General features: G+C 40.9%; 1 protein-coding gene across 1 annotated transcript; it reads right to left on the bottom strand.

Moving 5' to 3' along the window:
* Positions 1 to 1,942: 1,942 nt before the first annotated feature.
* On the bottom strand, positions 1,943 to 14,456 carry LOC135418428 (inactive ubiquitin carboxyl-terminal hydrolase 54-like). The gene is made up of 6 exons (XM_064663836.1): positions 14,451 to 14,456; positions 13,236 to 13,371; positions 7,040 to 7,158; positions 5,775 to 5,915; positions 4,109 to 4,295; positions 1,943 to 3,397 (listed from the first exon to the last, which is right to left on the bottom strand). Exons 1-6 carry the CDS (start codon positions 14,454 to 14,456, stop codon positions 2,739 to 2,741), a joined length of 1,248 nt encoding a protein of 415 aa, XP_064519906.1. The 3' UTR covers positions 1,943 to 2,738.
* Positions 14,457 to 14,659: the final 203 nt, after the last annotated feature.

The following is a 14,659-nucleotide window of genomic DNA, read 5'->3' as shown; positions in this document are numbered from 1 at the left end:
AAACTCTTAAGACTTCTAAATAGCTGCTGAATTCCTTGTGGAAACTCCCTCCTCATCCTTCCAATAGGAAACAGTGAACTTTAAGGAGATCTTAAACTACTACATAATTGATTTTTCTAGGGTTTAAATAACCTATAAATATCAGTGAAAAGACTTGCAAGTTAGCAGTTAGTCAAGCGAATTACCAAGTAAATATTAACTTACTGACCTCACTAAGATTTGCAGGCACAAACTGAAGATGAAGTATTTTTCCAGTCTCACATTTTCTCCCATGTTAAATTTATTTTTCAATGTACTTCAGTTTGTTTCTCTTCAGATGTACTAACACGTGCTCCGTATGGACCCCGCTTTTCCTTTTCAGGCCTCTGGTTCACGTCACAGTGATTGATACACACAGGACATTTACAAAACAGTTTTGAAACACAGTAGCTAGAACTATAATAATGGAATAAAGCCTTAAAAAGCCAACTTGGATGCCACTACTAAGTGAGTTGTATCAATTCAGAATTATTCTGCAGAGCTTTACGGAAGGACACTTCCTCTCCTTCCCGGTCATTAGGATATAATAAATCAATCTAAGCATGCATATTGTCTTTATTTGCAAAAGTTTCAGATTCTATATTGATTCTTGAAGAGGTGACTTTTTACTTTATTTTGGCAGCTTACTCTTTTAGATAATCAAGACTACTTAAGTCTCACTTGGCAACCTGAATTTTTTAGAGCTGTAGTCAAACAAAGCACCAAATACTTATCCATGTCCTCATTTGCATCCTGGGGCTATGGCACCTTTCACCAACTGCTGAAGGTATCAAAAGCTGAAAACAAACAGAGGCTGCTTCTGCCCAGATTTCCTTTGCTCCAATACTATCCTTCTACCAGTAAGAGAGAGAAAAAATGGCAACAGGAATGCTTCTGTCCAAATATCAACCCTACATTCCAGTCACTTCCTAAAGCCATAATTTCTATGGCTAGAAACTTAGCAGTTGGCTATGGTGTGAGACTAACAATTCTGGATCTTTTGAAAAACCTCAATCAAATAGTTGTTTCAAGTAAATAATACTCCAATTGTTTATATTTTAAAAAATCAGTATTTTAAAGTTTCATATTATTAAATTGGCAAAACCATCATGTGAAAAAGTCAAAACTCATGAGAGCTTTTCAGGAATGGAAGGGTGAAAGAACAGAGTGCTTTGTCCGGGTAACCACTGCTAGAGGGGCAGTTAAGTACAAAGAAGTGTGCAAGATAATCCCAAAGGTAAAACGCAATTTCACACGATGTAGTTACATGAGATTGCAACAGTAACAGATACAACAGCAATTCTTTAGAAACAAGAAACCGAGAAATTCCACTGATGAAATGCCATCAAGCCCTGAAGTGCGAAGCGCGGAGCCTCTCAGGTCAGGTGGCGCAGGAGTCGCGCCGAGCACTAGAGGGCAGGGCAGCCCTTCGCGGGCTCCAGCCCCGCTCCGACAGAGGCGTGTCCCAGGATGAGCAGAAACAGAACCCTCCACGCTTTTCAATACCTCGTAACCAACACACCCTAAAGCGTTTGCAGGAGCAGGGGCACAAGTGTGATTAAAATGACACTTCTCACTGCACTAACAATTTCTAATGATTTTTCTGTGTATCTGCACACACTACCATCTGGCATAGAGGCTGTAGTTTTCCCTCAAACAAGAGGTCTCAAAATACTTTTCAAAGGACACTGTTAACTACTGTCCATTATGAGGGAAAATTTAAGTGCTGAGTAGTAATGAAACATCAAGTCCAGAGTCAAAATTAGGCATGTCTTCCGATCTAAGTCTGTATTACATAAATTTTGGTAATGAACTAGAATAAACAACTGACTCATGTTTGTTCACATGTAAGAAAATAAAGCAAAAGTTTCAGGCCAACTGGTGAGTACAGCTAAACAGCAAAGAAAGCTCATACACAGACAGGTAAATAGAACTATTTTCATAGATTTATTTGAAAAATACTTACAAAAGCAAGTATGTTTGACACTAAAATAGTTAAACTTATTCTGTGTTTACATTGGTGTAATTAAGCGTGCAGCATTAACAGTCTTTTCTGCTTGAAGCATTGTTAGTTTGCCTTAAGGAAGTGGGGAAAATTGGGGTTTACTGATGAATGTCTCCCTGCCACTTCCTCTGCAGCAACTACACCTGTGATCTCTGCACGAGATCTCAGCACACTGAAAAGTGGGTTTGCTTTACTAACTGTGCTTTACTAACTGCCACCTGCCAAGTACAGATTTACTGGAACCTGGAAGGTGGGTCAGTTTTTTTTTTCCTCAGGAAGGAACAGGAGAAGATGAAGGAGAAGAAAACAAAAGGATTGGGGGGTTTATGTGAAGAATTTACCAAAGCTACATTTCATGAAAAAGAGTCCTTAAAAATGTCCTTTTGTTAGTTGCCGTCTTCCTTCAAAACATGCACGCACTTCTGAACTTACCCGTAAACCAATGCCCCTGAAGCTCACCATTCCTATAGCACTTGTTTGCTAGGACAGGCCAGGACTAGAAAAGCTAAGATTCCCCATCCAGACAGCAGTTCAGTAGTGTCAGAAACAAAATACAGTGCAATTAGTTTCCATAGACGGTATAGCTACATTTTAAGACAAAACTGGCACAGATACTGACTGAAAGAGTTTCCTGTCTCCACGCAATCCATGCTCTGGCAACAGCTACAGTCCATTCCCAGAGCAGGTTATTAGGGCACATGGAGTGGACAGGATCTCACCAGCCATTATTCTGCGTGGTGCCAGTGGCTGCTGCTGCTCGAGCCAGCATATTTCTGTGTGCCTCTGAAGCAGAAGAAAAAGTCCCATCCATCACATGCATTGGCAGCATTCGCCTTCTGCCAGGCTGAGGGGTGTAGCTGTTCTGCCGCCAGTCTTCTTCTGGAGGCATGTCAACTCTCCTTGGACCCGGGGCCTTAACACAAGAAGGGGGCACAGGGCAACCTTGGGAGGCACCGGGATCCCAAGAAGGCTCACGTGGTATTCTTAAAGTGCTGTAGTCTGTGCTGGCTGGTAGCCTGCAACCCATGGTGTAAGATTCATGCATTTGATGTTGTGAAGGCTGCTGGAGGAAGCCTTCCTGTAAATTCTTGCCTGGCTGGCCAGCATGTTTTCCCCAGAGTGTTGTTCGTTTATCTGGTAACGTGGCTGTTTGCCTGGCAGGGTAACTTGTGTTCAGCCAATGGCCAGAGACACTTGATGCTCCAGCTCCTAAATGCAGATTAACAAGAGGCTTTTGCCCCTGGGAAAGGGTGCTTTTGGGTGCACAAGGGAGACTCCCATAGCTCAGTGCCACACCTGGGTTGTCTTCACCTTGGAAAGCTTCACTCCTGTCAGGCACAACCAAAAGTTTCTGGATGATGTTCTTCTGATCTCCTGAGGAAAAAAAAAAGTTTGCTTAGTTATATTTTTTATTTCATCCTCTCAGAATTTTCAGCAGCCGCCAGCAGGTGACAGAAGAACAACGAAACGACCAATATATCCAGTTACTGGTTGACATGCAATTCTGAATAAAAGCTAGCTGCACCCTTTCTACCATTCATTTTCCTCATTGCATTTCCTCCTTATCCTACTGCAGCTGTTGGCACAGACTTCAGACTTCTTTACTAGCCCTTTGTGTCATCATGGAGAAGCCCAAAGAAACATTTCAAGGCTGGTAGATCAAACTGGTTTTGATGCTGTTACAGGGAAAATAATTCTCATGCAGGAATTAGTTATTTCTACTGGCACAACTATATGTGTGATTTGCAGGAATGAGTAGCTTGTGGAAGTACTCTCACACATGGCAACAAGGTGGTGGGTCTTACTGCTACTTTTACAGTAGTGAAAATACTTCACAAAAATATTAATACGATTTTTTATAAGGTCATCATGATGTTTCCATAAAGATTACTGAGTTTGGTTATGCACATTTAGCACAGAACCACAGAAAAACTCCAAAGGGCAGAGAAGACACATGATTTGTCCTCCCAGATCTCTGGAGGAATTATGCAGATGGTGAAACTCCATTATGAAAGACAAGAACTGAGGAACTGTATTTCAGCAAAATTTCTGATCGTGAAGAAGGATGAAAAGTCCTGTGATTACCTGACAGTTTACGTGCCTTGCCCACCATGCTGGGCATCAGTACATCATGGGGTGGGTGTTGCACCTGGTTTGGGTTGTGCTGGGGATCAAAGGGAAATACAGGAGGATCATGGGGGAAAGGAAGGGAAGTGGAGCTGGAAGAACGGTGGCTGGTGTCCACTGGCATTTTCCTCGTATTTGGTGCTTCCTTTTATAAAATGAGAAAGGAGAAGAACAGAACATAAAATGATGAGTAAACACAGAGCTGGGTTGAATCAAGCAAAGACTGTGTTGATCCAAGGAAGAAAGGGATGAGTCACCAGAACAAAAACATGCATCTGTGTGTGAAAAGGACAGACAAATAAAAACTGCATCAATCCAGTAAGGCTCTTACTGCAGTGATGGGCTACTTAGGATCATTGGACTGGAACCAAAGAGAAAAAGCCAAAACAAACGTAAACCATTCCTGAAGGTTTTATTCACAAACTGAACCCACAAAACAATGGCAGGCCAGTCAGCATTGGAACTGGCAAGCTATACAAGCCATGAAATAAGAAGATTGCTGATCCTTCCTTCCTATTTTCTAGCAGGCTTTCCTGAAAGCTCTGATTCCAGACTGTGAACAGATTTACCTGTTGCAGCTGAAGTATTTACCTGTGCTGTGCTGTTTCACTCTGTTAGGAGGTACCTGCCCCAAAAAGCAGGGATGGCTGAATAACAAACCATGACAGACTTGAGCCCAGTGTTAACTTGAAGAGTAGTAACAGACAGCCATCCCATTGGCTGCCTGTGTTGTGGGAATAAAAACCTCCAGCAGAGAGGGTGGGTCTTGGACACCAGGGGTTTGTAACTGCTTCTGCCAGCTTCTCCAGGTATGTGTTAAAGCCCTTAACTAAAGCACACTGAGGAGCAAACACTCAGAAGTTGACGTGTTCTTAGTTTATGGTACACAGCAGAAAGGTGCAATTGCATCAACCAGTTTAAATAACTCATTTGGTAACTGAAACTCTTCTACACTTATTAATACAGTTAATAAAAATAAATAAATCTTCAGTACAGTTTGCAAAAAATTCAGTCCAAGCCAAAATGTCACATTATATCTGGCTATGTTGCTAAACACTCTATTATTGTTTTCCTCACTGACAGTTTTAACTTGCATCTAAGACTACTTAACAGAGAGGACAAAGGAAAAATCAATCTCTTTATTTTTAGTTACTTCCTGTATGTCTGCATTTTATGTACCAAGTCTTGAATTGTCTCCCCTTTAGAGCTTACTTTTACTCTCTAAAATGCTACTTGCTGAATATACCCATAGGAGAGCAGAAACTTTCACAAAGCTATTTAAATTATTAAGTTTTTTAAATTATAGGTATATGAGAAGCTTTCTTGAAAATACTTTAAGTCAGCTGAAAAAAGTTTATATTGGGTATTTTTGTATACTGACAAGTAATGTTAGCTACCAGCTGCAGCAGCTACTACTCTGCAATGACACCTGAAGAAGATGGCTTTGTTACTTAAATAAAAGTTTATTCTTCTTCCAAAGACACAACAAAAATACATGCTTTCATAGTGGCTTAATATCCACTGTCTGCTGTCTTGTTAGTTAACTACTAAATGCAGACAGAGAAAACACCAACTTTATACACAGATGATGGCTCTTTGGAAAGATGCACATCATTCTACTTACAAAACTGTGAGAAGAGACCAAGGTCTCTTCTCTGTTTGAGATAACTGTCCCACTGAGACTGCGAGCAATGCGACGGAAATTCTCTGCACTGTATATTTCCTCTTCTTCTGATTCCCTGCTATGTTCTCGGGTATATGTGACCTGCAGACAATATCACACATTTCAGAAAAGGCTCTCCATAATATCAATTTTGTATAATAATTTAGGGAAGAGATGATAGAAATCTAACAATATACTTCAATGATATTCCATGACCTTTTTTTTTTTTTTTTTTAATCCTTCCTTCAGGTACTACCTTAGAAACTTAAGATAAATGGGTCTGTTTGGATCTGGTGAATAAAAATATTACTCCTTAATCTTTCTTCTGTTAATAATTGTATACTGATTGACTTGCCTGAGATTCACTCTTTTATAAGTATCTACAGCCAGGACAAAATGTCTCTACTGTAATGAATCTACCTAAAGGACTGACTGCTGCTACAAGGCACTGCCCCTGGAGAGATAATCATGGCTGCAGCTGAGAGATATCTTATGATAAAGTACTACAGTCGTCTCATAACAAAAAAAAATAAATCTAGGATTATTTGATGAGTGCTGGAAGCTTGTTAATCTTATGCTAGCAAAGGAAATGTTTATTCCCTTTTTCTTTTTCTTTGTCCTGTAAAAGGAAGACCATTTAAACTCCTGCTATTGAGTGTGGAAATATTACAGGAAATGCCATTTCCCCTTGAAAATACTTTCATGTCTTCATATACAGGCACTGATATGTAACTGCCAGTTACTTAAATAGTTTCTCCCCCCAAAAAAAGAAGAAAAAGAATATTTTCCCATTCTGAGGTGACCAACTACTAACTGTAGCAAATACCAAATTATCCCCCACTTAAAAAATATATAGTGGCACGGTAAAAAAAAAAATAGACTCTGCCCCTGCAAGTAGTAACATCAAGAAGCAGTTATCGTAAGTTGTGATTCAAGGGAATTCATGTCAGTAAGTTCAAAGAGACTAGATCTTAAAGTTTTCAGGGATGTGTTTCTCCAAGTCAGAATTTAGATAATTTGACTGCATACAAGGTGCATGCAGCATGAGTCACTCGTATTTTAGCTAACTAATCCTGAGCTACACTGCACTTAAAATTCCCATTAACGTTAGTATCAACGACCCCAGTACCTTTTGCTTAATGTATTTCACTTATTCCACTATAAATTCTTTCTTGAACAGGCCAAGCCCTTCCCCCTCTAGCACATCTTAAGTAAGAACATGTCACCTTGGAAACAGAAGAGACAGTGGATCCACACAGACTGCGCTCGATCTCTGCTGTCGGGGTTTTCGAGAGCCCCATGCCAGCTGTAGCAGGCAGCTTCCTCACATTCAGGTTCACTGAGACTGGGAAGGAAAACACTATGGTTAAATTCAATGCCTGACTGCAGGTTAAGACACATTTCTGACTATCTTAGGTCTGACACCAGCAAAGACAGACAGACTACACAGACAGAACAAGAAGTCAGAGATCCTTGGAACGTTAATACGTAAGCTAATTCCCAAAATTGCAACGGGAGACAGTCTATCAGGATACTATGCCTGCTTCACTTGCCCTTTTGCAGGCTTCTGGGGAGCAGTTAATTGAACTATTTAAGAGTTAAATGATTTAAGTGCACACCAGCACTTGTTTGATACAGAGGTGAGATTGTTTAGGGGGCCTAAAGGGACAAAAGACAGCTACCAGAAGGAAGCTACCTAAAGTTACTCGGGATAAACAAGTCAGCCTTAAGTTCCCCACAGAGTAACCTGCTTGTTCCCACCCAATGCAACAGTTTCTCAGCCATTAGTTGTGCTCATTAAATAGATAAATGTGTTATTTTTAACTAGGATTGCTACAATCACCTCAGTGCAATCCCCATCAACCAGTTACAACCCTAAAATTTCTCATGGAATAGACAGGCACATCAACGGCCCAATAAAGACTGTCACAGGGAATCTCACTGTAAAGGAAGAAAGGTGATGTCCTGATAATGACACCTTTTCTGCATTGAGGTACTGCACTTGGAGGAGCAAGGTCTTGGCTTTAACTCTGCTGTAAGGCTCCACTAAAGAAATACAGGCATTTTCACCATGATTCTGAATGTAAAGGTCTGACAAAACCAGTTGACATGGGTCAGAAAATTTCAACAGCATTTGCAAATGATTAGGTAATCCAAGTTAAAAGCAAGAAAGAGCTGTCATAGACCTAACTCAGGTGACTTTCATCCAGTTCATCACAGTAGATGCATTGGTTCAAACTTTTCAGTTTTATATAGAATTTGCAGAACTTAGGAAGAAACTGAAAGTCACAGCAAACCAGAAGTAAAGGTCTCAAACACACACTTCACTTTTGAAGAATATCCATATCTCACAACCCTCATACATGTAGGGGGAAAATAGACAAGAAGAGCTGACATAAGAAATGGTGCATTTGATAACAGAACTCTGAAGTTCCAGCTAACACTAAAGCAACTGGGCTTTATCATGGTAGATTTCCAGAAAGAACTTCCATAATCAGTCAACCGGTAGGAACATAAAAGACCTTCAGATTCAAGCCCATGCAAGAGAGCGCCTGCAAAGCTCTGAGGTCAGATCCTGCCTAACTCTGAAAGAAAACCAAAAGGACAACAAATGGGAAATAGTCACATTTCGATGTCTCAAATGGCCTGTGAGTGGACTGCAAGACAAGAGAGTTCCAGAGAAAACTCAAGCTGTTGAACAAAAACCTGTTCAAGAGTTTACTGCAGTACTCACTCTGGTCACACCCAGGTCTGACATTGTCAGGAATGAGGGAGGCTCCACATCCATGGGTGCAGGGCAGGGCAAAACCTGTCTTGTGTATGTATTGCAATATATATAATATTTCTATAGCTGTATCTGTATCACTTTGGCACCCACCCATCCAATTTCAGGCTGCATTGTATTTAACCAGAAAATTCATAGCTTTAATGCTACAACACAGATTATAAGGAAATTTGCTTCACTTGTGCTAAGCAGAGAAACAAGGTTGCTCTATCTCAGGCAGGAGATTAGATCGGCTTAAGTGGAACCACACTGCTGTCCTCAGACTCTAATTGAATGTCTCTAGCAACAGCTGGATGACCTCACCAACAGAATCTGTTCATTTTCTTTAGGCACCAACTAATCCACAGGGTTTCATGGATCTTAGTGCAGGTCATGTATCTGTAGTGCTGCTTTCACAAGTAATTTTCCAGAACTTAAAGCAGGTAGTCCTTAGCAAAACACAGGTTCAGCTCTCATAGATCTAGAAACACTTTTAAAAGTTATTCCCCTGAACCAGGTACAGACTAAATTCTCGAATACAGTACAATCAGTTAAAATTCACAGATGTGGAGAATGTTTCAGGCATAGAAACAGTTTAATAAATTCCAGAGGTGATGCAAAACTTTCAAACAGCAAAATTTAGCAGCCTGACATAAGCAGCTAGCTCCCTACTTGAAAACAACATCAATTATTTCTATGTTGCTCTTAACAGATGTTGCTCTCCATTTGCCAAGACCAACAGCTACTCTGTAGCCTCCCCAGGCAGTACGATCACACTGCTTTCTCTACTTAGCTGGAAGGTTTTCAGAGTCTACAACCTGAATTTTTCTGCATCTGTGCACAAATTAATGCCCATTTAACTAAATCAACTGGAAAAATATATCTGCACCTATATTGGAGTACATAGGCAGGTCAACCAAGAAAAACAACTGCATCGTTCTTACCTGATTGGTCAAATGGATACCTAGCACTGTCCTGTCTTCCCAAGAAAGGCCTAGTGGCCTGAGATGCCTGCAGACTAGTCTGATAGAGGGATTCCAGTTCTGAAAGCTCCTGTTCTGTGTCTTGATTCCATTGTGGGTGCAGATGTACTGGGATCCTGCTCAAGTCATCTCCAACTGCTCTCTGATCAGAAAGGAGTGGACTCCTCCCAGGTACAGGAAGCCATTCAGTATTCTTATTAGCCTTCTGAGAACTGTAATACCTAGTAACATTATTCACCCAACGGTCCACAGGCATAGAGGCAACCATGCTACCAGTAGATCCATCATCCACCTCTTTCATTCCTCCATCATGACAGTGCCTTTCCATGCAGGGTGCAGAGTCTCCTATATTCTGTCCACCTCTTCTACACAGCTCTTCACTGTGAGAACAAATACTCTTAGAAGCAACATGCTGGGCACTAAAACCCTGCAAAGAAACTACCCCGTCCCTAATATCCACAGTTGAGTATAATTTTTCAGAAGACTGGTTTTTGTTTTCTTGGTTTTGATGGATTAGCTGTCTGTAACCAGAGGATGAAGGGTAGATGAAAGATTTTTGTGTTAACTTTGGAGACTTCTCATCCTGACACACTGCAGCAATCCAGCCTTTTTCATGAGTACCTTTTCTCTGGGAGACTGCATGCATTTTCTGAAACTGCTCTGCCAAGGAGCGAACATGTCCCTTTGTACTAAAAGCCTCAGATTTGCAACCTTCTGCTGTGCCATATTCACCCTGTGAGGGTAATAAAATCTCATGACTGTTTGCTCTGGAGTACTTATTTGTTTTCTGCAAAGGATCCGAGGAGCACTGCTGTGTAGGGGATGAAGTTGCAGGGGTCATTGCATGATAAGCCCCTAAATGATCAATGCTGGGTCGCACTGGAGAGCTGGTAAGTTTGGAACAAGGACTGTGCTGGCTGTCCTTTTCAGGAGATGCTGCTTGCGGAGGATGTGGACAAGGAAACAGTGTAGGCAAAGACCCAGAGGTTATTGTGTTAGCCTTGGACTTGTACTGAGGTGAGAGAATAGGCGTTATGTTATGAACCTCTTCTAACTTGCTGCTACTGCAGCATTCCCTATAGTCTTTTGGCCCTGTGGCTGTGGTGTCAGCAAATTCCCCACTATTGTGGGCATCATTCTCAGTTCTTGCAGACCTCTCTGCCAACCCTTGCCTATAGGGAAAAGAGGGAACTTGGTCATGAAAATCAGCAGAAGCAGACTGGAAGTTTGGAGAGATCCTGTTGGATGGATTGCTTTCAGAAGGGGGCAAGGAGGAAGACTCTGGATATAATGATGAGTGCAATTCATGGCAGGAAGCAGGTGGGTGGAAGAAAGAACTGGACCCAAATTCCACTTCTTTGTTGGGTTCCAGTGGTACCTCCTGGCTCAGCAGTACTTGGAGCGGGCCAGTCTGTTCACTAAAACACACAGAAGAGTAAATGATTAGCAGCAGTCATTGCTTATGTTTATTCCAAGGGTACAGAACGTGCAATAGGTGACATATACCTCAACACACTTCCCTTTGCTCACTGTATTCTGATGAAGACTTTGCAGTAACTTGGTAGATACATACATTTTAGTCCTTCGCCTCTAACTTTGATTTCCTACTCTAACTGATCTAAGTATATAACTATTTATGAAAATATGAATCCATTTCATCTTTTTAAGAGTCTTTTGCTACAATTAGGCTCTATATAAAGAATTCTTGTACAGCACCCTAGGCACTTCCACCAGGAGACTGAGCATGTGGGTAGGGATAACTGTAAGAACTGTAAAAATAGCATTTATATAAAATAAAACAACTGTTTTCAACAATAACATCTTAGATATTTTTTAAAATACTTTGGACATGTTCCTGATCTGAATACAAACTGACAATATTTCTGTAAGGTCTCCCTCTCTCCAGGCAACTTAATGAAGAATGACTTGACAAATGGAAGGAACAGGTTGAAATTTCTCTCATGCCATCTTTGTATTCTCATTTTTGAGATATTTATCCAAAACATTAAATAAAGTTGGAGCTAAATATATAACGATTGTTTTGCAATAATTTGTATTCTAAGCATACTTAGAAAATAATTTTAATTCTTTTCTTTACCAATGCAAGACAATTATATCCTTGGTTCATAGATGTCCTTGGTACTTTTCTGCATTTACTTAGCATTTTAATATACAGAGAGAAAAAAACATACCAAGTCCATGTGCCTGTGAGAAAGTGACAGGCTACAAACAGCTCCAACAGAAAACTTAAGGCAACTGTAAGATCATTGCCTTGTTTCTTCCTTGAGAGGCACAGAATGCAAGTTACTGTGCAGACCAAGTTGATACGTGTAGCGGAACAACCCTGTCTGTGAGTAATTGCAAACTTCGCACTATCTATAATGTTGTTTATATCAGTACAGAACTCTGGCTATGAATAGTTTTTTTTTCATTGGCTGCAATATTAACATTTAATTGGATACAGCTTTCTGCAAAAGTAATGCTCTTTTCACAGAGCAGCAGTGAGCAAGTTTAGCATTAGCAAAAGTAGTTTAGAAAGTTCCTTTCTTTCATTTTCTTTGAATATGCCAAAATGCATGATTTCAGCTCTGCATTTCTCCTGTAAAAGAGGATATAATGGACCCCTGATTGACAAAAAGATCAGTCTTCATTACATGTAGTTCAGGTACTGCAGGAAAAGAAAAGAACATTATGAACTGTAGGCTGGCAGGTATGCAAAGTAACTGGTTTTGTATATAGCTGTATGCGGTATTTTACAAAAAGGAACAGAAAAAGGGTTCTCATCTGAGATTTCATCTAAGCTCCTGATAATACAACATGTAAGAAAAGGGGGAGGGAAGAAAAGTAACACTTCAAGAAACAACCTAGAAATTGGATAGGGATGGTCTAGTGCTCGGAGCGAATGGCATGGGAAGAAAGAAGGATTAAGCTGCATGCTGAAGAGGGTAGGAAAAAGGATCAGCTACAGCAGAGTGTTAATTATGCTATAGTTAAAGTCAGTATGGAAGAAAGACTCATGAAGAGACACTGAGGAGGGCTGGTAAGCCAGGCTACAGGATGCTAGGAAGCACAGAAAGAAAATGAAGAATGATAGAGTAGTCAAGGTGACAGGATCAGGATCTGGATCCAAGAGCTGTACCAGTGCACCACTATAGAAGTGGACTAGAAAGAAAAGATCACTGTACTTGACAGTTTTCAAACTACAGAGCACTAAACACACTGGTTCCCAACATAAAAGCAAGTATAGCATGATTTTTACTGTAGTACATTCTTTTACTGAGTCCTGAAACTGCTCCTGATTATAAGCAGTCACATTTCATCCTAACACAGCCCAGCTTTTTTAGCCAGGATATGGTCTACTGTATTATTTCCCTTGGTGCATAGGACATCAATGCTGGCAGGCACTGACTGCTACAATTCTCTGTCACAGATCACATTCTGAACACATGCACATGGAACCATTTTATAAAGACTGGGGGAAGGAGGGTGGTGAGGGGGAAGATGGGGTAGTTGCCTCCCTTATAATAGGATTTAACCTAGAGAAGAAAAGAACAGGGTGTAACACAGTAGGACTTGGACTATCCAGAGGAGAATACATAGTTTGCTATTTCCTTCCAGACTGCACTGCTCATGGATGCAGCTCAGATCTGGGTCTAGGTGATGTGCTTGGACTACCTTGTAGACTGGGCCACGGTGCCGCCCTGCGGTGGGTGGCAGGTTGGCGGCGGCAGCGGCTGCGATGGCTGTTGGTGCTGCATGCGATCCTGGAGGCTCCGGGCTTTTCGGATACTGATTTGCAGCTTCTTATCGACTAGGGCTCTGCTGTGAGTGCTAGCGCTGGCATCATGCATGGCAAGTCTTAGTTTAGCTAAAATGCAAAAGAAAACATAGCAGAAAACAAACAGAAAAAAGGAATAAAATTGAAAAAGAAAAAAAAGAAAAAAGATGGAGCAGGAACATAAAACATGGACCATGCAAATACTGCCACAAAAGAATTCACAAGGATGCTACTGTTTCCATTAATGCACATTCAGCTTAGCCAGGTGTACAAATATATTAATTGAAACTAAACCAAAATAAAATTAAAAAAAAAAAATCCTTGTTTTACCCAACTTCTCATCCCCTCCTCACAGGCTCTTTCCAACCCTATCGCATTGATGGTTTATTCCATCATCTACTCTTCTCCTGTATCCTCCATACCTGGGACTCCCTCTATGTGCAGGAATACCCAGCTGGGATTTGAGATTCAGCTGGATTTGAGATTGCTGGAATGGAAGCTAACAGAACTATCGCGACAGCCGTATGCTGCACCCTTGATTCTGCAGTCGATAAAAGCCAATTTCTAAATGCAAATGCACAGGAGCTACCCACCCTGTCTGCAGCCATTCTATACAGACAGAGGGGAGCATGAGGTGAGACAGCCAGCCAGTAATAATGGAAAAACACCAAAAATAAAATGAAATCACATAGCACACATTCTCAAAGGTCACAATGCATTTAAGCACTTCAATGTCCTAATGCTTTTTTCTTCATGAAAGTTCAAGTACGGCATAGTTTATTTCTCCTAATCCAGAGGACTCAAGAGTGGGCTATTATTTTCTTCCTATACTACACACTTCATGACATAAAGGGGAACTTAATGGCCTTTGCAATTTGGCCTGACAACGGGGAAAAATTGTGAGGACCAAGTGGTAGGGGAGTTACCTACAAGGTGCTTGCTGAAACATACCATTTAGCATCAAAAAGGGTGTAGCAGCAGCCCAGTGCTGTTACTACCTTAGCATGGGAGAGAACAACAAAATGAATGCAAACATGAAAAAACAGAGATGAACAGGAATAGGACTAAAACCCCCATTGTGAATGCTCATAAAAATGAAAAATTCTGTCTACCTCCATGATCCTAAAGACCATCTGGATCCCCATATTACTACCTGACCACTTAATGGATTCAATGTTTCAGACTCTATTCTATGATATTAGTACACTGTTAAAAGCGCAATAGCTCAGGCGGTTAAAGTTACTTACATATAGCTTCGTTACAGAGAGCCAAAGCTGCAGCACAATCCCCCTTCTGCTCCTGATTCAGCGACTCTTCAAAG

This window comes from Pseudopipra pipra, chromosome 8, assembly GCF_036250125.1.
Source record: "Pseudopipra pipra isolate bDixPip1 chromosome 8, bDixPip1.hap1, whole genome shotgun sequence".
NCBI lineage: Eukaryota > Metazoa > Chordata > Aves > Passeriformes > Pipridae > Pseudopipra > Pseudopipra pipra.
This window is presented reverse-complemented; position numbering and strand designations above follow the sequence as displayed.